At 34.4% G+C, this 25,468-nt stretch overlaps 1 protein-coding gene across 1 annotated transcript in view; it reads right to left on the bottom strand.

The window, feature by feature from the left end:
- Window positions 1–25,468, bottom strand: part of LOC108723620 (defective proboscis extension response 3) — a 147,770-nt gene that overhangs the window by 22,711 nt on the left and 99,591 nt on the right. The window contains exons 3-5 of the mRNA XM_018449511.1: window positions 22,013–22,223; window positions 21,369–21,480; window positions 18,445–18,623 (exon numbers count right to left, since the gene is read on the bottom strand). Of these exons, the coding sequence (XP_018305013.1) occupies window positions 18,445–18,623; window positions 21,369–21,480; window positions 22,013–22,223 (502 nt within the window). The remainder of the gene's footprint in view (window positions 1–18,444; window positions 18,624–21,368; window positions 21,481–22,012; window positions 22,224–25,468) is intronic.

Genomic DNA, 25,468 nt, shown 5'->3' with positions numbered 1-25,468 from the left:
CCTCTCTTTAAAATTTCGCCAGTACTATGAATAAATTAGTTTACCAATTTATTAAATCACTATTCTGTTAAATGCAATAAATTAGTAATACAATAGATTGGTTGATTTATATCATATTATTAGTTTTACGATAAATTGGCGGAAATAAGTCGTTTCATTTATTAATTTATCAATTTTGCAATAAAATTAACTACGGAATTGATTTTCAAGAACACAAGTAATAGAAAAGTACACAATATAACATGTAACGTATAAATCTCCTAACAACTGAATGCCTAGTGATTGAAAAATCGACAATACATTTGTCAACAAGAAAATAACAAAATAAAAAGAAGTTAAATATTTTGTATCAAAAATAAGTAATAAAAATATGTAATTTTAATTGCTAATTATTATGGAAAAATTATTTATTTCAAATTTTGTAGAAACAGTTATATTTTTATTCGTGTTCTTTACCATCTCGAGTAAGACATAATGCATAGTTCCAAATTTTTTTAAATATTGTATTTATCTAAACATGTTATATTTACTAAACACATTGTATTTACTAAAACATGTAATCTATTTTTTATGATTATAAAAAATCGCAAACTGAATTTGAACAATTTATTTTATTAGAAGTTTAGTTACTGATACAATCGATATAGTATAATAGATCACTGAAATTTTAGGTAGGTATTCAGATTTATATAATAATATTTTTCTTGATCACTGATTCTCTTGATCACAAAGTTTTATGTGGATACACCGAGAAAAAATGTGCTACATTTTAATAAATATTAGTAAATTATTATTAAATCCTTTATGGTTAACAAACATTTACTAAACAAAAAAATGCTAAATCAAATTGATAGTTCTTGTACCAAATAAATATATGTTTATATTTTGTATCTAAATTTTTAATTAACATTATTCAAACAAATATTTTTTAAAATTTAGTACATTTTTTTAGTGTATTAATTCCTTTGTAATGATATTAATTAATAATCTATAATAATACAGAATCGATCATATCTTTTTATTGGTTCAGTCAAAGGAACATTTACCTTAAATAATGTATTATAATAGATATTGTAAAAGATAATACTGGAATATATAGAAAGAAGACGGCAAGAGATGGATAGGGAGGACGAAGCTAGCTTCCTGTCTTTTGTGTTACGATGGGCGCTGACAAGGTCCATTTCTTGACGACAAAATACGGTCACCGATTTCGCATTATCGTACCTTGTCACCGTCTTTACGCGACCTTAATTATACGAGCGACGTATCTATCAACATGGTCGTTTATTGCTTTCAACACGTTGCGTCGTAAGCAATGACTGCTTCGTCGGGAGTGCACCGGTAGCATGTTCTTGATAAGCCGGTAAAGTAAAGTAAATGCAAGGCAAATATCGGTGCATCTGGCAATGAGATTATACTCAATTTCCATAATCCTCTTTCGTACCGAAACACATTCTTTTTACGAAGCTTTTAAAATATACTTTCAAGTTTTCTTTGTTCTTAATTTTGTAAAGATGTACTTTTTCAGAATTTTCATTAATAAAATGTAAATTAACACAAACAATTTTATATTCGGGGTACGTGTATTAAGATAAATAACCGAGATATCCTGTAATACGCTGTATGTTTCTATATATGTTCGGCTTAAGCTTTAAAGCGAAAAATCCAAATTGACGATTCGAATTTTTAAGAGATTCAAAGCCGCTCGTTATGTCTTCTATTTCCTTGGTTTTCCATGCGAGGACGACCTCGAGGTGCACCGGGGGATAGAACTTTATCCCTTTCAAAGCATTATCGAAACGGACGGCGCTATCGAAACGAAGAGAGCATTGCCGTAAGTGTTATCGACAAACGCTTTTGCCGCTTTTCCCTGTTCCGAAAGCACTATCTACGAACAGAATTGCGGCTGCATAAATTTAAATCACCTATGGCATGTCTTAAGATCATCCCAGATATATATGTATATAAAGGAAGAGAGGGGGAGGAGAGAGAGAGAGAGAGAGAGAGAGAGAGAGAAAGAGAGCGCAGATTGACTAATTCTTCCTTGTTCCATAATGCGGTGCCCTTTGACGAAGACCTCGTGAACTCGGCCGAAGAGACAAGTTAAAATAGTAAAAGTTTCTTAACTACATCTGCAATCGTTACGCCGACGAAATGAGATAACTTTAATTGAAGCATGTAAATATGCTCTTGGCACCTAGTTTACCGCGCAAGCGTAATACTTCCAGAATTAATTGCTACCTATTTACATTGAATTGTGAATTTTGCGAACTGTTCCGAATTCTGTTCATTTCTCTTGATAATGTTGTCAATAACCGACGTTATTGGAATATTAGAAAAATTATCTAGTTGTCTGAAGATAATACCAAGAATAATCAGAAGGTCGAGTAAAGAAAATACCAGGTATATCGACAAATGTAATTCTCGATAAGGTCTCGAATCGTTGATTCCGATCAGAAGCATTCGTCCATCACTTAACTTATTTCAGTAATGACTATACCGCACGCAAATTGAGCATAGAACCGCCCTACCTATAATTCATTGTCCACATTGGCCTTTAGAAGGCAAAGTAATGGCTAGGCGAGATGATAAAAAAAAAAGCGTGTCGAGGAGAGCCAGATGATCGTTATACTTATCCCGCTTGAGATCGTATACTGATCGATCCGCTGCATCCGAAGCGCAATCCTAGATTGCAAGGTTTCAATGGAAAACAAATTGTTTTCCCGTAACCCTACCCAAGTGTAAGTTGCACTAGCTCTCTTGTAAGGCCAAAATCGTGGCAGCGATCCAGGCTGCTAATGAAAAAAGCATGTTCCAACACTGACTGTTGCGAAATTGTCGTATTTCGTCGCCACTCGAAACGAAGGAAAGTAAAAATCGATATCCGACATTGTGAGCTAACAAGTCCAGAAATCACTCTCTTTCTAATTTTGATCGGTATTGAACCTGGAATAACGAGCAAACTAAAATAATAATAACTCTGAATAAAATAATAAAAATAAATAAAATAACAAGCTGAAATGAGAAGAAAAAAAAGTTAATTTAAAGGAACAATAAAAGAAGCAGAGTTATTAATCTTTCGAAGTTGACTTGGATCTATTGAACCTACTCAATTACTATATATTCTTTATGTTACATCTCTGCAAATTGAATTATTATTATTAAGATAAACTTAGCATTTACACACACACACGCACACACGCACGCACGCACGCACGCACGCACACACGCACGCACGCACGCACGCACGCACGCTTCACACACACACACACACACACACACACACACACACACACTCTCTCTTTTTTATACGAGTTATGTCATTTCGGTTCCTTGAAATTAATTAGTTTTAAATTCCTTGAAATTAATTAGCCTTTTAGTCAGCATAAATTAAAAGGAATAAGAGGAAGATTTGTCAGACTTGAAACACAATCATAAACTGAAGCTGGAAATAACATCATAAATTACACTGATCGTTAATTTTAATAAGGATACTAATAAGCCTCTTAAAGTACTGCAAAGAATTTACTGCGAAAATATTAACCAGGGTTTGAATCTGAAAATCCCATGTTTGCATGTAAATATTATTAAGCAATGTTTCGACTGGAAATAAGATTCTTTCTCTTATTTAATTCCTGTTAGTCTAATTTCCACTTATAATAAATTATATAGGTCTCATAGATTCAATGTCAGTAACTGTTACAGATTTTGACGGCAGCATTGGAGGGTTAAACTTACATGATACAATACGATATAACTTTTGAAAATAATTATTTCCATGTAACGAGAAATATGGGATATAATATATAAGAGCTTCTTAACGGGAAGTAAATCTTGAAACGATCGTTAGAGAGATGATACTGATTGTTAACTATGAGTACCGGAGTTACTTTGCTTTTTTTGTCGCGGACATTCAAAAAAGAGGCACATCAAAAAGTTTAAAAGAGGATTACGCTAATGGGCAACTCGTATAATGTAGAATACGATGCGGCAACACTCCGGAATTAACTCTATTACTCTTATATTATTACCTCACTTCTCTCTCGACGAGTATTTTGCGTTTCGCGTCAAATCACAATCAGAGATTACAAAATGTTTGGTGCAAATAAACCGTTTTCCTATAATCCATTCTGTAAGCCTGTTATAATTCAATGATGCTTGCGTATTGTAACAGCCCGTATATTTTCCCAGGAGTTATTATTCCGTGTGCAAATATATTGGTCGTCGCGCAACCTGTTTTAATATTCGCGTTAATTGATTGTTTGTTTTATTGTATTGTGTTCTTAAAATTTGTTTATCATCACTCGATTGTAATAAATATCATAAAGTAATAAAGAAGTTTAGATGAAAAATTGTACATCGCGGCTCTCCCATGGAATTTTTGATAAATGTTCAAAAGTGGTGCTCCCTAAAAACCGAGGTTTTTTCTTTACTAATGAACAAAACTAATTATAAAAAGACAAGTATACCATGTTAGAGGGAGCTTATGATTTTTGTGGGGAAAAAATTGTATTTAAAAAACGAATAAGACAGTTTTTATTTTTGAACGCGTGGCAAGTCGTATGCTCCTAGACAGGGAGGAGAGGTGGGGTGGATTTCGTTTTGCGTTGGAAAATGTATAGAGGCAGTATGTGCCGCCCCACTGCAGGGGGCGGCACTGCTCCCAAAAAAATATAATCTAATCCAACTCATATTTTAGTATTGAATGGCCCTCGTTTTACGTTGTAACGTAAAGTATACACAAAGCGAGAGCCACCCAATACTAAATAGGTTGGGTTAGGTTACATTTTATGAGAGCAGTGCCGCCCCCCGCAGGGAGACAGCATGTACTGCCTCCACTCATACACTTTATAACGCGGAACGAAGACTCATTTATTCTTATCATTAACAAGACTTAGAAATTTGTATAGTCGCATATTGAAAGCTATTATCGAACTGCGAAAACTATGTCGAATGTTTACAAAATACTTGCGACTTTCTGTGATTTTCTGACTTTGTTTATATTCTTCAAGAGATTACTACGGCATATGTAAACTTCGCTATTCGTAATATACCTCTTATACCAAAATGTCATCCTCTATATATTATGAAACTTTAATTTACTATATCTCCTAAACCAATGCTCTCCCTCACTTAATTCTTGCGGGAAATCACTCAGGATACTCTCCCCTACAACATATCTAAAGGACATGCAAATCGGAGAGAGGCGTAACCTAAAGTATACATTTATAAAATAAAAAACAAAACTATCTTAATCATTTTTTAAATAGAATTTTTGTCCACAAAAACCACAAGCTCCCTTTTAAAACATTGTATATATGTCTTTTTATAGCTAGTTTTGTTCATTATTGAAAAAAACGCGGTTTTCAGGGGAGCATCACTTCCGAACATATTTACCGAATTTTTAAATAAATGAGATTGCCCCAGGCGTATCCTTTTTGACGCACGATAAAGTGATAGGCGTAAAAGTTAGTGTCTACAGAAACTTTCGGCGCCGAAGAAGTAACAGAAAAAACTCAGAGCGAAGAAACTCCTGGGATCATCTTATTACTACACCGCAAGTGTCGCCTGTCGATCAAGTTCGAGACAGAATGAGGGATTACGAGTGGCAGAACGCGCCAAGCAAATCCCTACTCTGCAAGCTGCCAATAACTCGTTGTCAGTCGCAGCACGTATCGTGTCTCAAAACGAGGCGACCGTATTTACGATGCGATTTCACGACGTAATAAAAAATAGATCGAAAGTAAATCGAGGAGTCTATAATTCGTCTCCGTAAACTCACCGTAATTCAACGCCGGATAACAAAGTTGCTCCTCAACCTTTGTTTACGACCTTTAAAATTGATGGCGAGATCGTAGATTACGAAAAAATTGCCGTTTAAGTGTCGAGAGAAGAGATCAAGGTCGCGACAGGGAGATTAGAACTTTTAATTTGTATGTACAAGTTATTTTGCTTGTGCTTGATATTAAATTGATTTCTCAAGACTGTTTGAAGTGATAAAGTCGATGATCGAATTTCTAATTGCAGTTTTAATAATAAACAAAAATCGAAGAGCTCATCAGTTAATCAGTATGTCATCCAATTATTACATGGAGCGCATTACGCATTGATTCTCATTCAAGTATACTATAAGAGTTTAATGCAATCGGCAAATAAATCGTTTTCACATTATTCTCCTTCCGTAATTCGACAAGTTTGATTGTTCGATGTCGATGTCACATTCGTTTCTAAAGTAGGTATTGACATCAATTGGTGTCAAGTAGGAAAATAGATGACGGAAACTCTCGATCACTGTTGCTCGAAAGGTGCGATTAAACAAGATTCGATGACGTTAATGTGTAAGCTCATTCTCAGAGATAATTAAATGTAAAACAAGACGTGCGTAACAGTCCGTCGAATTATTCTAATTATATTTTCAAAATAGAGAGACGACATTGATCAGAATTCCAAGGTGTTGATAGATAAGAAGTGGATTGACGAGTAGCGGGGCGATGCGTGAAGAAAGGCGCGACGAAAGTTTTCTCGCGCGAAAGTTTGTCTTTTAGGAAGATAAATAGAAGCGAAGTGGGACATGAACCTCTTTGAACCTCGTTGTCCATCTCGCGAATGTAATGCGGAACGATGGTGACGGGAGAATTTTCAACCTTTCCTGCCCTTTTCTCTCCTTCTCTTTCTTACATTCTTTTTCTCCATCGTTTCTTTAGACTTTAGATCGAAGACGGAAGACAATAAATCCTGGTGTGCAGTTACGGCACGGAGCACCGTTAACTCCCGATAATGGCTCTGTATTAGTTTCGTCTCGTTTGATCGCGAAACTTTTCTTATTCTCGCGCGTCAGGAGGGAGAGTCACGTCCGACTATAGCACCGCGAACTCCACTTCGTCGTTATACTTGGGCGAACTGGAACCAAACGATCGGCTTCGATCGACGGGTGCGCATCATCCGCGCGATTGAACACACGCGATCGTGTGCATAAGGGCCTTACGTGCGTCGGTCCTGTCACCTCGATTGCTCGTCGGGCAAATTGAGGATTTGTTTGCGTTGGCATCCATGCCGGTTGTCTTGATAAATCCTTGAGCTGTCGTGCGGAAATATCGTTCCATGTAGCACGTGTGTTTGCGGGAATCTACATACCCTTAAAGCGAATAATTTCTGATATGTGAGAAAAAGGCGTTATAGTAAAAGATTGCAAATACCGCATTCACGGTGGAAGATGGTTCTCATAATTTTAACAATAAATGAAATACGCGATGTAGATTAAATCCGAGCAAACTCCATCTTCAATATTTTATTCGCAACCAAAAGGAAATATCGCAATTGAAAATTGCGTGCGATACTGTAAATTGAACTCCTGTAGATATAAGAAAGGAAGAGATTTCATTAAAGTGCAATTCTCCGTAACTGCAATTTTTCATTCTGAAGAAAATGTAAAAATATTTTATATATAATTATAATTTATAGATAAGCAGCTTTCCTTTCCTGCCAACTCTACCTCGATCATATTTTAGAATGACGCGCTAAAGCGTATCTTTATGTTTAATATTCGTTGAACTCAAATACTTATATGCTATTGAGCAATTCCAAGCGGTTTTTTTATATATGATAAGAGATGATTTTTTTTAACAGAAGACAATAACTTTAATCAGAATGTATTGGCATTTGTGATCATTACTTGTTATCTTTCGAACAGCTTAATAATTCCCCTCAAAGAACTTCTTTAACAAAGTGATTATACAAAAAGATGACTTATGAAAAGTTTTATTACAATTAATCCAACAACTAATCCAAAAATTAGTTGTTCTGTTATATAATTTACTTATTTGTTTATTTACAGAACAATTAGTTTCTGTATTGCAATAAAATTTTGTACAAATCATTTTGAATATTTAAAGATACTTATGCAAAGAATTGATGTATATATGCCACATATGTTTCGGACATTTATCTTTAAAATTTTAGTATTATAACGTTTATAACAATAAAAATAGTTAACAAAGTAAATAAATTATGAAAATGTGTTGTTCAATAAAAAGAGAATATTAAAAGCCCCCAACTTAAATATATATTAATAGATATAGTATATATACCACAGTATACAGGATGTCATTTTAAATAAATGCATTAAGATTTCTTGAAAACTATGGTAGATACGGAAAAATGTTTCAAACAAAAGTTGTATGGTTTGGAGGGGGACATAAGAAGGTACCATTGATTTGACCTTGGGTGTTATCGTTAAGATCAAGGTCAAATTGACTTTTTTAAATGGAATATCCTACTTTTGATGCCAGAATTTAATAGCTGGTGTCAAGAGCTTTTCAAAACACTATATTATTTTTCATTAAATACTTTTCGAGTTAAGGCTTGAAAATTACAGTATCACCGGCATTAGCATTACGCAAGGTGTCCGATTGACGGCTAGAACCTCTTGAATGTTATCCAGGACATGATCCTGAACAATGCGAGAGGTGAGCGCGCGATCGTATGCGCCTGGCTGCTCGTTCTACTCAGGACAAGCCGCGCACGCGTATAGCGAGCCATGCGCATATGACCGCGCGCTTGCCTGACATCAGCCGGCGGAATTTCGCACCGCGCTCGCCAGAGGGCGGCGAGCTCGATCAAGAACTTGCGTTTGAGATTTCACGATCGCCACAGCGCGTATCGAACTGGCCCTTAATGCGGTCCAGAGCAGCAAGTCTATGATTGGATAGAAAAGATATAGTTCCGCCCTAGAGATTGTAGTAGGAGAGACGTCTTGGAGGAACGAGAGGTATATATGTATAGCATTGTCGAAGTGATTTTTGCTTTGTCGAGACGTTGGATGGCTCCGTGCTCGGTCCGTGGACTCACAATCCGCGGATCCGGGTTCGATTCCGCCCACGCCTCGCATACACATGCGTGGTTTTTTCCGCGCTTGTATCCATAATTAATACCTAGTTCAGACTGGACTCAGCAAGCAGAGCGGAGCAGCAGCAACCAATCAGCGAGGCGATATTTACAGTGGCGTAAAAAATATATTGCCTCGCTGGTTGGTTGCTGTTCCGCTGCTTGACGCTTGTTGCGTTCAGTCTGAACTAGGCATTAGGGGCATAATTGCCCTAAATTATATTCTAGGGTGCGTGTCGTCCGCTTCGATTAAGACGTTGGTGTATTTCAGCGTTCACTTCGTTATTCTCATGTTGCTGCTTGTAATCTGTTAGTTTATATGGCTGCCACAGCCTGTAATCCTGTCTGAGGGATTTATTGAAAGTTTTCCCCTATTGTTCCACTCTGGATCCTAAATTTTCTATGATCCAATACCATACTACTTTTGTTTATAAGAAAAATCTTAATTCGTACACATTATGCAGGTTAAATTACCCCAGGTACTGCAATTCCTTGTTCTACTGGATTTATTAAAAAAAATTTTTTTTGCTTTCTCCCGACTAAGCAAGGAACGTTGCAGCAACGTTGTAACGTTACTGCAATGTTTCTGAAACATGCAATGGTACTGTTGCCATCGACGATACAGCTTCGCCGCCGCCATTCGTTATGCCATATCACGAAGATGAGGTTAATATTTAACAAATTGAAGTTAATATTGTTCGCGTCATCGTCATCATCAACGAGGCTCTTCGCCATCGACGATGACGATGACGCGAACAATATTAACTTCAATTTGTTAAATATTAACCTCATCTTCGTGATATGGCATAACGAATGGCGGCGGCGAAGCTGTATCGTCGATGGCAACAGTACTCTCTTCATTGGGTTCCTCGGCGTGTGACATATCTTCCGAGAGTATGAGATATTACGATGTCGAAAGAAGTTTAGAAATGTACATCACAATAAATGTAACAAAAGTGATAGAAATTATAAAAATAATTAAATAAAAGAAGATGTAAAAGACAATATCCGGATGTGTGGATATTCATAAAATGTTCCGAATAAAACATCCCCATTTCAGTTCTAACAACGGACGTCCCATGAATGTCCACTTTATGTCCATGGACACACGGACATAAAAAGAACTTAAAATGGTAGTCCTTGAAATGTCTAGTGCTATTTGAAGTCCGTGAGATACATTCCAAGGAAAATTTAAAACCTAAGAACCATTATTTTTATTTAAAATAAAATATACGAGTACAATTTATATCTTAAATATCTATAATAAATAAATATTTAATACACAATTTTAATTAATTTTAGTTGTTAATTAGTTTGAAAAATTTGTAGGAAATAAATGTCTTTAACGGTCTAACTGGATCTTAAGTGCTTGTGTAATTCTGTATGAATTTATATACTACGTATGTGTAGTCCTTTAAACTGTGCGCCCCCCCCCCGCCATTTTTCGGTCTTGAAAGGAAAAATCTACTAAATTATCGCAGTAATATTATGAGTTAAATTGACAAAAACAATTTGATGCTTTTTCGCATCTTGAAACGATTTTAATAATGCTGAATGACATTAAAATCAGTAAATAATTAATTCTTATTGCAAAAAATATTAACTCGATCGGAAGTTGAACCCGGATCTTTAACATTCTGTGCGAGCATCTTAAGCCTTTAGATCTATCGATTTATTATCAAGGCATAGTAAATATATAAATATTCTTCTAACATGCGTAAAAGCGAATTGTTCAATTGCTAGTCAATTTAGCTCTTGATATTACTGCAGTAGTTTAGTAGAGTTTGCGTTTCAAGGCCAAAAATTCATTTCAGCGCGCAGTTTAAAAGGATACATACGTAGTATATAAATTCACACAGAATTATACAAGCACTTAAGATCCATTTAGACCGTTAAAAGCATTTATTTATTGATTGTGTTCTCACATGTATGGTCCTATATGAGATATTTATTATTCAAAAATCTGATTATTCTATGAATTGTATTTAATTTTTCAAAAATGTAATATTTTTTCAAAATATTTATCGTTATTATTTTTAGTAAATTTCTTCTTATAAAAGAGATGTTACAGTTATTATACATATAGAAACAATGCATACAGTGATGTTTTCAGCTTATTTCTCGAGCATACAATTTTAAGAACATTTTAAAGCAAAACACTATCATATACGGATGAATTTGACACACAATTTTAAGAACATTTTAAAATATATCTTACCGTTTATGTAATAATTGTTGATCAAATGTAAATATTTGCTTTGATTGTTTCACCCCTTAAGGAACACACACTTATAAAAAAATATGTCTATTTTTTTTTAGATTTTTATTTATTTAATAATATTTCAGGAAAAATCTAATTTCGAGACTTTGCGATATGGCTCTTGTCAGTAAAATGATTTGCGTATAATAAGCCAATAATGTCAGAAAGGAAATTATACGCTTTCAAAACTTTTACTTGAAAAGTTTAATCAAAATCGAAATTCCACTCTAGTTTACACTCACGAATGTGATAGAAAACTTCTTTTAAAAGCGGACTTAGTCTTGTTTAAACAAAAAATAAAGAATTATATAAAAATTTTCCTATAAAACAATACATGATTTAAATTACGTATATGTAGATCTGCTATATATTGTACCATGATTATATTATATTTTTAAATACTTTATCGCAAATAAATGTTTTCATTATTATCTTCTTAAATTTGCATGACGGATTTACAATATTTTTCGGGAGAAATATCTTCAAATATAATACATTTTCTGTATATAATGCCATAAAAATTCGGAATATTATATTTATGTATTATAAAATATTACGCTTAAAAATACAATATTTTTATTAAACACAGAAATTTGATAAAATAAATGCGAATAATAATAGAAGAAGCATTATTCTATAATATTAAATTTAAATGGTAAAAACGAATCCTCTATACTGATTAATAATTGATATGTATTATAGTATATAGGTATGTATGTATATTAATTATTAATCAAGCTAAATTATTTTTAAACGGACTTATGTCATGTGTATTTAAAAATGTAGAGAGAAAACTTTATAACATCGGATCAATTGATCATTGATTTCGCTGGGATAACGCGTATAATTTATCGTTCTACGCCTTGTTGAAGACTTGGCAGTGTTTCAGGTCGTTGGAAAGTTGACCGAGGCTGCACAGATGTATCGACATTTACTGGCCGGCTGCAATCCCGCTGATAAATTACACGTTATTATTTTCACGCAAGCTGCACGTGCTCGTCGATTTAATGACGAACGTTCATATAAATATTAATAGCTATTTACTAGAAAACATACAGCTACAGTTGCTCAAATTTAGAATTGACTATTTAAACTAATTATGTGAGCCTCTCTAGATTAAAATATTGAAAATAATGTTAAGTAAAAATGTGTAATTATATTGATTCCCATTTTATTTGTTTTTCTTCATTGTTATTTTATGCATTCAATTCATCTTTAATAGAAAGATCTATTTGTTACTCACTAAATTCTTTGAAGTGGAATCTCACAAAAAAGAGTGAAAATTGAGTCAATTTTGAGCAAAAATAACTCAATTTTCAATATTTAAAAGTGAGATTTCACTTTTCAGAGTAAAAGTCATTCTAAAAGCTTTGGAGGGTATAGACTTTGTCCATTTATTTTAATGATTATGATTATAGGGTAGAGCGGGGTTGGGTGAGCATAAGAGCAAGTTAGGACATGCAAATATCTCAGTAATCGAAACGCGTATAGACACGTCTATACTTGTGTAAGATAACGCAGAGATGGAATTACTGCGCTAAATAATCTGTGCTCGGTTGTCAACGGTTGAACACGTACACTTTTCCATTTTTGTACGTCAAAAATAAAATTATTATGTGAATGTATTCATTTTGGTCCACATAGTAATTGAAATGATTAGATAATAGAAACTAGATGTGTTCTTTTTGACATAAGTCATTAGGGTACTTTGAACTGTAATGTTCAAGTCGTTATTTTATTTGCAGTTTTTTTATTTATAAAAAATATTTCAGTCGACGCCAGTATCGAGCTAGTTAGGCTAAATATCCCAACTGACTTATAAACTGAGATGTTTAAATAAAATGTGTCTTTATTGAACGCACGGAATGCAAGAGATCTGAATTTGACTCCCAGTCGAAGTAATATTTTTCGCAATAAGAATTAATTATTTATAGATTTTAATATATCACTCAACATTATTAAGATCGTTCTAAAATGCGAAAAAGCTTCAAATTGTTAAATTGCTAGTCAATTTAACTTGTGATATTACTGCGGTAGTTTATTAGTAGCGTTTTTTCGTTATGCAACCAGAAGCAACTACGGTTAAGGCTATCTTCGTCTTTTGATCCCTGAAGACTAAAGATAGCCTTAGCTGTGGCCGCTTCTGGTTAAATAACGAAAAAACGCCTTATGCCCGTATTCATAGTCAAGCCTTATATTTAAGGCTTCCTTAAATTTATCTTCAGATACTCTACGAATTATTTCATTGGTTACTGAGCATCTAAAGATAAATTTAAGGAAGCCTTAAGTACAAGGCCTAACTATGAATACGGGCATTAGAGTTTGCGTTTCAAGACCGAAAAATCATTTCGGGTGGGGGGGGGCGCATTTTAAAGGACTACATACGTAGTACCTATATAAATTCACACAGATCATACAAGCATTTGTTATCCAGCTAAACTGTTTAAGGCAGTGCTCGCAAGGATTTAAGGCATTGATTTCTATTATTTAATTATTGTTAATTAAAACATTTAGAGAGAAAGAGAGAGTATTACAAATTATTATAAATAAGAAACTTCAATAAAAATTTGATTAGTACACCTAATTCGTTCATTTTTTAAATAATATATAACCTTATTATATAGAATATAGATGATTATCTTTATAGATGAACTTCTCGAGATTGCTCAACAAATTTCATGGAATACATTGAGCTCTAACTTTCTCCATTCAATGAAAAAACTTTTTATTTATAATATACATATATTTACGAAATATATTTAAAGATTTGTGAATGCTCAATTATTAAGATAGATAAACAGGCAATATTTTATTCTCATTATTAGTCTATCGTAACTGTGTGAAGATTTATAATCATTATAGAATAAAAAATTGCCCAACTAGTCTCACTCATTACTCGAAAATCGAAGCAAAACAAAAAGCAACAATGCATCGCGAGACGAAATTGAAACTTGCGGCAATGATGAGCGTTCGATGCAATTGCAAAATTATTGGTCCTGCAATAGATTACGAGTAATGATAAACAATGCAGAAATAATTTAATCAGGATCGTGACGCAGCGCGGCGATGTGTCGATGCGGAATTACGCTGGCAAATATTTCGGTGACTGGCGAGCTATTCAAACGGACTTCCGTTCGTGGTTCGGGGAGAGATGAAGGGAGGAAGTTAACTTGAAAACATGTATCGCGCAGAGTTGCTTGCCTATCGCGGCTAATTACGCGTAATGCGCCCACACCGGCCGCTTTGTTGTTACACACCGCGAAACTCGTTACTGAAATTTCACGAGCTCCGCGCACGAGTTATTATGATCGTGCGTTATACGCGCTATCTCACGCTTTAATCTCCACGTCGACATTATCCTTCTCGTATTGTTCCGATGGGAAGTCTTCTTAGAGGAAGTCGAAGTTGAAATGCGAAGAGCAAGAGAGATACACACATATGTGTGTGTGTATAATATTTCCGTCTCCACTTGCACGTACGCCCCTATTATGTACTACCTTCCTCAGACTTTGGCCGAGAATAATGCATATTTCGTATATATATGCTTTCTTTCTCTCTCTCTCTCTCTCTCTCTCTCTCTCTCTCTCTCTCATTCACACACCCATTCACTTCCTTCCTCACTCACTCACTTCACAATTTAACTCGCGGATATTGTGGTACATCACGCAGTAACGAAGTCTTTTGATAAGTTGCACGGAGATTACGGGGACTTACGTTTCCGCGTCGTATTGGCCAGTGAGTATCTCTCGTTTGTTCTCGGCAATTCCTTTCGTATCGCATGTAGTTCCCGCCCACGCGAAGAGAAACGGACGTAATGCGGAAAATCGTTTCTCTTTGCGGCTCGGTCTAAAACTAATTTCAACTCCAATTTAGATTGTCAACTGAAAAGATTTTTGTGTTTGTCATGTCTCACGATTAACGTTGATGTTTATTCGAGAAATAATATACAATGAGCGTAGGACCAAATGCGTCTCCTTCCTCAAATGTTTGTCCCAAATCCACTGCGTACATCTACCGCGATTTACTTCCGATGACCATGGTAGTAGTTCCGATAGCTATGGCATTGCTACCTTCCGATAAGTTTGCATTATCCTGGCGGGAATCGAAGTCGTGAAGAGAATGGGAATGACGTAGGAAGATATTATCCGTGTATAACAGTCCGCGTGATCTCCCCTACCATCGAGCAGCCACTTAACGGCATGCATATCTCATGAGCTCGCGTGCCACTACGCGACGTGCGAACGTGGGGAACCTGCATGTGGAGGAAGGAGAGAAAGAGAAAGATAGAGGAGAGAAACGCGAGAGAAAGAGAGAGAAGAGAGAGCATTTCGGTGAGTAAGCTGGTAGGGATTTGCATGGGACAATATCTCGTCTGATTTATCCTCCAGAAGCTGAGGGTGGAAAAGGGCAGACGAGTTTGAAGGATTTATTTCTTCGGCATTTTACGCGCGAAATAAAGGAGAAATAAAGAAAGATGCGACTATCTTCCTTCTTTCTTTCTTTGTAAGAACATTCGGTTTATTGTCGCTTGTGTGCAGCACGCGTGGCTCCGTGCGCTGCGCACCAAGCCGAGCAGAGCGGAGCGGAACACATCGACGCGACATTGCGCGTCAGACAATGCGCTCACGTTTATGGCCTTTACCGTTTAGTTTATCGGTAGAACACTTTTCTCGGCATCTACTTGAGCTCCCGTGGGATTTACGGCCTGACCCGTAAAGTCCGACTCCACTTACTTTCCCCGTGACTTTAACATCGCGCTTTCGCAATCGAGGGTCATGACTTCGTCCGTCAGCAGATAGCGTCGTCTACCGACATGTCCACAGCTCGTTGGCGATGTCGCTGTCAACGTGTACTCGTTTCGCGGCAATCTCAGTGAATTGTCGTAAAAATGGACTCGACCCCATCGTCTCTTATATTCGTTCGGTTCTAAAATGTAACTCTACTCATCACGAGTTCAAATGACATTATCTGAAAAGCCATTTCGTCGCGATACAACAAGACCATTATTGTCTGTGTTACTAGTAAAGGTCTGTGTATTCAGTGGACAATGTAACTGCCGACAAAAGATGTTGTCAAGACGGGTTCGACTTCTGACCGCTATTTCTGAACTCTCGTACATATACGCACATGCGCGATTTTGCGAACGAGTCCGAGGTCAACGCGATAATCATCAGGACGTGGGTGATAGTGGGTTGGAATAGCCGAATTGGGTGACCGGGCTTTCAGGACTCTGTAATTTTCGTCCATGCTCCATTACACTCGGACCCGAGGGAAAGTAATGATGATGATCCTGACAATTTGGGGACGAGCAGCGTAGAGAGATGTTGATAAGCGCAATGTTCCCCAAATATTCAGCCAGCGTCTCTTATTAATAAATCGCTCGTTGGATGCTCGAGTTAATTGACTTGCTCCGACAAGAAAAGCCCAGAAATGTGATACGTCTCGTAAAATAATTTAGTTACTGGGCGCGATTTAATCGAAAAGTTACGATTATCCCTCGATGTCTTTCCACGATACCGACATCGTTTCTATTAGTTCTTAAACAAAGCCACGGACCTAATCTCGATGGCTCCGCATACGTACGTTAGATGGTAGAAGGGAGAACGGTGAAGTTAGTTGGAGACTTCATAGTTTGTCGTTGGATACGAATACATATATATACTCAGTTGACGAGAGTTTCATTCCGGTAAGTTCGCGCGGGTTTCCCTGCAGTAATTACTTGTAAATCTCTTACGAATAACGGCAAACGCGAGATTAATTTCGCTTACGAGGACGTGTAATAATTGTCCTTACAACTGTAGAAAGTAGGTATGCAATTAATATCATCGAATTGTTTTAAACCATTAAAATTATAGCTGTTAATTCTCCAGAGTTAACGATGAGTCTGCTGAACCCACTCAATAAGTCTTTCTGTCAAAAATATCAATTCAATTTTCTTTATGTTAAATGTTTATGTTCGTTTCCACTAATGTAGATTAATTTTATTCTTCAGATTTTTCTAATTCTTAGAAGTTAAATCGAGATTAAAGATAATCTGCAATGGAAACGGGCATTAGAATTCATTCTTTTTTTGTATAGGTTATATTATTTTGGTTTACTTTGAAATTAATTAGTGTCATTTAAACATAAATTAAATGAGTCTCACAGGCCCAGTGTCAATAACTGTGTTATAGATTTTGATGTCAGCTCCGAACGGTTATTAAACGCCCATATAACGCAAATATCATTGAAGACACATGTTGAAGATAATATAAAAATTTCATTCTCTTTACATTTTCGATATGATCCGTATTATACGCGCGATTTGAAAATGGCTCTAAAAAAATATTCAAGACTTTTAAAATATATAAACCAGAAATAAATCTGTATGCTGCAATCGAGCGAGTTAAAAGAAAATCAATGACGCGCACTCGAGCGATTTAATTTTTCTTCTTGAGATTCTGTTGCTTTCTCTTATTTGTGTTGGAACTGAAAAATTTACCTCATTTTGCCAATTCTGCAAACGTCAGGATCAAACGTTTTGAACTTTTTCGCCGTATGCATATAAATATATATATGCGGAAAACTATTTTCTGCGATCGCACATTGTTTATATAAACGCAATTGAATTGAAATTGTTTCTCTTTAACATCCCTCAAGCGGACTCGAACTTCCTTTATAGTAATACTTGAAATGAAACATTTCGTTGGAAACTTGATTAAAACTAATAGAAACTTGTTGAAATTAATTAATTGATTTTATGCTTTCGCATTTCGGGCAAAGTTTACGGGAAGCTTCGTAAAATTTAATAGTAAATAGCGTATTTAACTATATTCTACTCTTTCGTATCTCAATGTATATGCAACGGAAATAAATTATAAATTATAAAATTGTATTCATATGATTAAAAAAGCAATTGTGATGGCAACAATTTACGATCTTTCTGCAGATTTATATGTTCAAAGCATTTGATTCCGGAAAAGATACAATTTGCCGAAAATCCACGCGGTGAGCGAACAATATAAAGCCTTTTTGTAGCGACACGTTGACAAGGGTAGATATCGCTTTGTACTTGAATGTATCTCTCTCGGGCAATTTTAACGTATACAGCACATTTTATCCGCGCTGACATATTTACATGCGTTTGAAATTTTATTTAAAATGTCGAGAGTGTCGAAACCATCCAAAAAGACTACTACGTGGAAAGCCAATAATTTTGTTGATATTATCGTGAGAAAGATATACGGAGACATATTGCGACATTTTGGAAGATAATATTGAGGATTTTCGATGATGTATGATTTCACTCGCGACTCACCCACCATTGAGCACGTGGACAAGAACGCTGGCTGACTCGGCTGTGGATGGCGCACAGGTGTAATTGCCGGAATCGGCTGGTAGCGCTCTGCTGATCAGAAGACGTGACGTTCGCGTTTGCTTTTCCGTCACGACACTAATGCCCCCTCGTTGGCTGTAGTTTATCACGTTATCGCCTTTGTACCTGAAAAATTACGATGATCAACACGATTTCGATAATATTGGTAAAATCTATCTACATTTTGTGTTTCCCTGTTGACTTCGAATTTTCATGTCTGATATTTAAAACGTTGTAGCATGTTTTTTTTGTGTAATTAAAAGAACTTGTTTTTGAAAATTTAAATATGGCCAGTTCTCTTCCTGTAAATTATTATATAAATGCACCAAACCAATTTTATTATGTATGACTGTTTCATAATGAAATCACAAAATAGATCGTTTGCAAAAACGAAAGCTTACAACTTATAAGTTTATATTTTTTGTTATTTTATTATATCAATCTACCGACCATTTAATTTATGTTCCGATCTCACTTATACGAGATAACGGATTTGCGATTTTTATTTTCTTATTTAGAAAAGAAGGTAGTATTATGCCAGTGTAGATATAATGGTTCCCTGCTATTAAGTGACGAATTCCTATTGTTTACTCATGAAATTATTTATTTAGTAGCTCGCCATTACACCATGACGCTAATATGTTAATACATAATAGCCAGCATTTATTATAACGAATTTTTACTTTTAAGTATTTCAAAACGTTTTTATACTTTTACATTTAATTATACATATTTCCTCATTCTTCTTAAATTTGAAGGTATTATACTATTATCACGAACATATATGTATAGTTAATGACCCGCTAAGCAAGCTGATTGCTGACGATCTCTTTTTCGAGATTTTTATACAATAATTTAAAATACAATCAAAATACATTTTGATTGTACAATTTGAAATACAATTATTCCACAAATTGATTGTAGCTCTATTATTAATCTATAGTTTATGTTATATGTACTAAAGATTTTTAATATACAACAGCCTATATGTGGAAGAAGTTATGTGTACGTATGTACATTTGCATACATTTTGCATTAAAATAGCACAAATTTGCTATTTTACTTTTATTAAATTACTCTATTATTTTACTTTTATATGTTACCTTTTTATTAATTTAATAAAAATAGTGTTATTTAAACAAAATCAATTTTTCAAGTTTGTTTTTGTGGAAGACCACATTATCACCTCGGTTTCTCTTCACAAGCCATTATACCTACCACTTTTTTAATAGGGCTATAAGTAATAAAGATATGTTTTGTAACTTTGAATCTAGAACCTATTGAACAATATGTTAACGAACATAATGGGTTAAATTTTAAATTTAAATATTAATTATTAACAAAGTAATAAATATAAAATGTAAATTTATATTTATTACTTTGTTAATTGTATAAAATATAAATGGGATATCATAGTACCACTTTCTCCTCTATTTAAGTTACGTGTCTGTTTAGCTTCAAGCTTCAAGTGTCCTCTTGACTCGTATTGTGGGCTAATCATAGGGAGGGCTGAGAGTTTTATATATAATATATATATATATAACATATACACATAAATATTATATTAATATTTCAATTATGTTAACTTCTTATTGATAATATTGTATTATTATTTTTGATATTTAAAACATTTCTTATATCACGAAAGACGTTGCCCGAAACATCAGGTTTTCGATGTCAGACCCGTTCATGTGTGTGTGTTAATAAATTATATATTTTTAGCATCATTTTGTTCGTTTTAAATATTTGCCCTTGTTCGTTACATTATTGTAGTTTATATTTCAGTTGTCAAATTGGAAATCAAGATAAAAATTGAATTTATATGTGCTGTATATGTTGTTATGTATGGAAAATAAAGCTGATATTTCTAAAAATACTGTTCCAATAAATATTTTAATAATATAATAAAAAGTAAAAAAATGAAGCAAATATAGAAAATACAGCAGATATTTGTATTTAATATTTCTGTTAATGTACAGATAATTGCGTAATTAACATAATTCTGTATCGAATTTTGGATAGTAACAATTTTTATATTTTATGAATTTCGCTACCTTAAAAATCCACTCTTTGAACAATAAAGAACAGTTTTACACAGACTTAATCCTGTTTTCATTTTCACATTTTTTGAAACATGGCATGGCATGGTAATGAATAAAAAGGGTGACAAATTGCACGTTAATCAAAGGGTTAAAAATGACGTCATGATAAAAATTTCAGTAAGAAAAAAGTTATATGTGCTAAAGTTTTTATTTATTTTCGTATCCAGTAAACAAAAACGACGTCATTTATACTTAAAAACCACTTTACATATTTCATGTTACCAAAAAAGGTGATAAGGTGATTTATGTTAATAAAAAAGCTTTTTAACTCTTAATCAGTGTTATCGAGAATAGTCTGAAAAATATTAGTAAACAGAGTAATTGTAAAATAAAATCCATTAAAAAACTTCTAAATATCTTTATTAAATTATTAAATGAAATATACAAATAAATTGTATGCGCGAATGTATAAGTATTTATATGCGAATGTAGAAACACAAGAGGATTTCCGAATTAGCATATTAACAATCTATAAATTTTAAAGACCATCAAGACTACAGACAACTAAGGATCACGCAGAATTCTTGAAGGCGATGATCTTTAGAATTTACAAATTCTAAAGATCATCGCCTCCAGGAATTAATTTCAGAGATTCACTTCATTGGAGATTCATTTTACGGGTGCTCATGTTGAAATTTTTCAATAAAATAGATTCTACTGAATGGAGGTCACTGTAGATTTGGATTTCGCGAAAACTTTCGGCTGTGTTGAAATACATGTGGAACAAATTCAATCCGCGCTATCGTCAAGGGAAAACGCTGAAACTCACCAATAGATGAAGGATGGTGGTTCCGGCGTTTGCAGTACGATGCAGGTCAGATTGATGTCGCTCCCGCTTTTGATGTAGAGCTCCGAATTGCCGTTGATCTTTGCCTTCGAGACTGCACACGAGGACAGAACAAAGTTAAAGTGGTTTTTAGCCATAGAGCGCACGCGGATCGTCGAGTAAAGCCCGGACTAAGAAGTATGATCGCAATTTCGTTTAAACCGCCGCAAAGCTGCAATTAACTCATGTCGAACCACTCGAAACTGACCATTTAAAAATTCACTTAAGAAATAAACGGCTTTAGAAACTGTTATTGAACACAGCTGGGAATTTGTAATCGCGCGCGCTTAAAACACAATCCTTAAATCTCCGTTCTTACGCTGATTTTTGTTTATTTCAGTTAACGAGAATCGCAAACATAAATCCACCACCTTTACACTTATAAAATTTATTACTGTTTTTAAATAATTATTCCACTATAATTTACTTTCGATTATAATTCCGATTATTCGATTGTAATTTATTTCTATAATTTTTTATTTCCTTCTAATGCTTGAGATTATTTAATCAAAATCCTGTAGAATTTGTTTGTATATCGATTGAATCTTATTTGTCAGAAATAGAAAGAGAGGTATGCATATACGTACCTACTACACTCAAGTTGAAAGCTTGACTAATTTTGGGCTCCGTCGAGACCTGGCATTCGTAGATTCCGCTGTCTCGCACTTGCGGTGAACTGATTTTCAGGGTCCACTCATCGCTGCCATCGCTGTGCAACGATTGAAAACGTTGGTCATTCGTGTATGTTAGGATGCCGACAGTGAGGATATGCAAATCTCGCTGCCTGATCCACGAGACCTGCGCAATCAAGAGGCACCTGCTGTTATAGCAGCAAAATACACCAAACTGGATATTCAACCGAGAAATCCAGCTCGTTATGTCGCATAAATTCTGTGCTACGACCTCTAATATGCATTTCGCACGTTTTTGAAAATATCACAGTATAAAAAGTAAAGTGAGAAAAGATTTTTAATTCTCCGGAGCTGACGCCAAAATTTGTGTAATACAATTACTGACACTAGGTCTGTAAGACTCATTTACTTTATTTCTATTAATTAAACCACTAATTAATTTCAAAGAACCAAAATGACATAACTAATGTTGTTATTTTCCTGGAAAATTTAAATCGCCGGGGAAAAAACCAAATTTTTTCCAGATTTTTTTCTAGAAACAAATCTGTCATTAGGAAAAAACGGTTTTTCAATGCTTTTTCATTTCTTTTTACTCTAATTAACTTCCTTTTAAAAATCTCCATTTATAATTATCAAAGTAAAATAGAGTATATTTTTAAATAGCAATATTATATATAAATATAGGAAAAAGTGTAGCTACGTTAACATTACCTGCAATGACATACATTGTCAGCTGCAGAATCGATTATGTTAATTTTAACGATATAGTACATAACACATTATTTGTATTGGGGATGCTATAACATCTAAAAGGCTTTAACTAGCTTAGCACTCAATGTATAATAATTGAAAGTATAATTTTGAATAAAGAAAAACATTCTTGTCCATTAAGGGTTTCCTCAAAACGTGAAAAAGAACATTTTTTCATTATTTCCTGATTTTTCCTCAGATTTTTTCTTGTCTTACAACACTAGATATAACTCGTAGATATAACTTGTAAAAAAGACTAAATACTAAGTATATTTTAATAATAAAAATAATCCAAAGGAGGATATATGTGTAAAAAAGGGAAGTCTTCACTCTTAGAAAGGATTTCTAATATCGAGAAAAAAAATATTCTTGACGTACTTAATCTTAGCTCAACCGTATCCACAGTATAAAATTATAACTCTATTAAAATTAAATCAATAATTTTTATTCTGCTGCCCCGAATAAAATAAGATCGACATCTAGTCTTGAGACGAGATATAACACATAAATTTAGTTTTATATATTTTTACATTTAGAATAAGTCTATCTAATGTTATATACGTGATGCTACAGCATCATGACAGCGAAGCTCTCGTGGTGCAGCGCGCTAGGTGAGAGACACGCGGAATGAGAGATCTTGTCTCCGTTTACGTTTATGTCTCTTGATCAATTAGAAAGAAACTACTGACCGGTAGTTTCTTTATAATTGGTCATGAGATGCAAACGTGATCGCAAACGCAACCTCCAATCGCTAGTGTGATGCACTATTGCCCATAAATATAAAATTAAGAACTGAAGGTATGTATACACATGTATTATTGCCTTAAATTAGAAAATGTTTGTGGGATTCTCTAAAACTAAAAATAAAAAATAATTATTAGACCACCAGATCCGGGGAAAGTTATGAAAATCAGGATTTATTGTTTATTTTTGGGATACACTGTTAAAAATGTAACCACGAGCTTCCTTTACATGTATCTATATAAAAGTATTAAAATTAGGGATGCATCGGATATCTGGGAAATATCCGGTATTCGGTATTAACTGGTACTTTTTTTTATTATCCGATGAGATAGCCGAATATCATTAGTATCCGGTAATAAATCCAGCTGAAATTTTATATTGAAAGTTTGCTGTCATTAATGCAGAATTTTATTCTTTTCAGCATAGTTCATCTCTTTCCTCTTTTTCTTTCCACGTTGGGAAGATAAAGAAAATTATTATCACTATTTTTTCCTTGCTTTCCTTTTGTTTTTGGAAGCCTTGCTCCAGATATCTGACCGGATATCCGGGGAAATATCTGGTCGCCGATCGGCAATTTTAGGATCCAGTGCATTCCTAATTAAAATAGAATTATCAAAATCAATGGTTTATGAAATATTTTATGTGTCAGAATAAAGTGTAAAATATCTCATAATTATTCATTTCTTGATAATTTTACTGTAATATTTTTATATGCAAAATAATTAGAAGAACATATTATATTAAAAATCATATAATTTCATTTAAAAAAATGGCGATGATCTTAATAGGACTGTAAAAAATTGATTTTTAAAAGTCAATTTTTAAAAGTCATATTAAGTTATCGCTATTTTTTAAAATGGAATTATACGATTTTCAACATAATATGTTCTTCTCATTATTCTGCATATAAAAATATTAAAACGAAATTATCAAAAAATGAATAGTTCTGCTAAAAATTTATATTCTCTATATTTGTTACCTTTCAGCACATCAATGTATAAATGGTTTTATTTTAAAGAGTACGTAGCTTAAAAATATATTTCAATAATTAATAATAAATCCTAATATTCATAACTTTCTCAGGATTTCTGACGAATAAATAATTGATATTTTCTGTTTTTAGAAGATCCTACAAACATTTAGTGATTAATTTAGATTCCGCATCTATATAGACAAAAATAGCCTTTTTCACTTCCTCTTTTGCTATATGATGTAATATAAAGAAAATTGAATTGTTTGATATTTTTAACAAAAAGATTTGTAATTGAGCTTCGAAAGATTAAAGCCTGAAATATTGACGTCGAAATTTTTTTTGGTTTAATTTTGAAACGAGGATTACGTACACGCGAATGCGATCAAATTACGTATGCGCAAAAAAGAAAAATCTCTGATTGACACCCGAGTGTCGCACGACAATCTGTCACCGGTGCAAAATCAAGGCTTAGGCGAAACGCAATCGCGACGGTCGTGCTGATTCTACGATCGCAAATATAAACGTCCAGATGTGCGTGCGCGCGTTATTGAGGGCCGATGGCGTGGCTCAGCGTGGCTGTGAATGGCGGAAGCAGGGAGCTAAAGGGAGATCCGCAGAGGGGGAAGAGGATAGGGTGCGAGAGAAATTTGATTTATCGGCGATTACGATCGGTGATTGGACTCTGACGGGTTCCTGGTGCGTCATGCGGTGATGCATGAGCAACGGCCGATAACGCGTAATGTCACCGTTCGCCCGGGTGACCTATGCGCCTACCCGCGAAATTACTTTGCATTAGGACCGCGAGTGATGAATACCGGGTTAAACAGCGGCTCGAGCGGCCCGTTAATCCACTAAACCGCCCGAAAAATTGAGCCGCGGCTATGTGTTTAGTATGCACAATGCTCCTTTTATAACATGTAACATCACTTTAATCACTTCATATG

The sequence above is a fragment of the Mycetomoellerius zeteki genome, unplaced genomic scaffold (assembly GCF_001594055.1).
Source record: "Mycetomoellerius zeteki isolate Tzet28-1 unplaced genomic scaffold, Tzet1.0 scaffold106, whole genome shotgun sequence".
NCBI lineage: Eukaryota > Metazoa > Arthropoda > Insecta > Hymenoptera > Formicidae > Mycetomoellerius > Mycetomoellerius zeteki.
The sequence above is the reverse complement of the archived record's forward strand: the minus strand, read 5'-3'. Positions and strand labels throughout refer to the sequence as shown.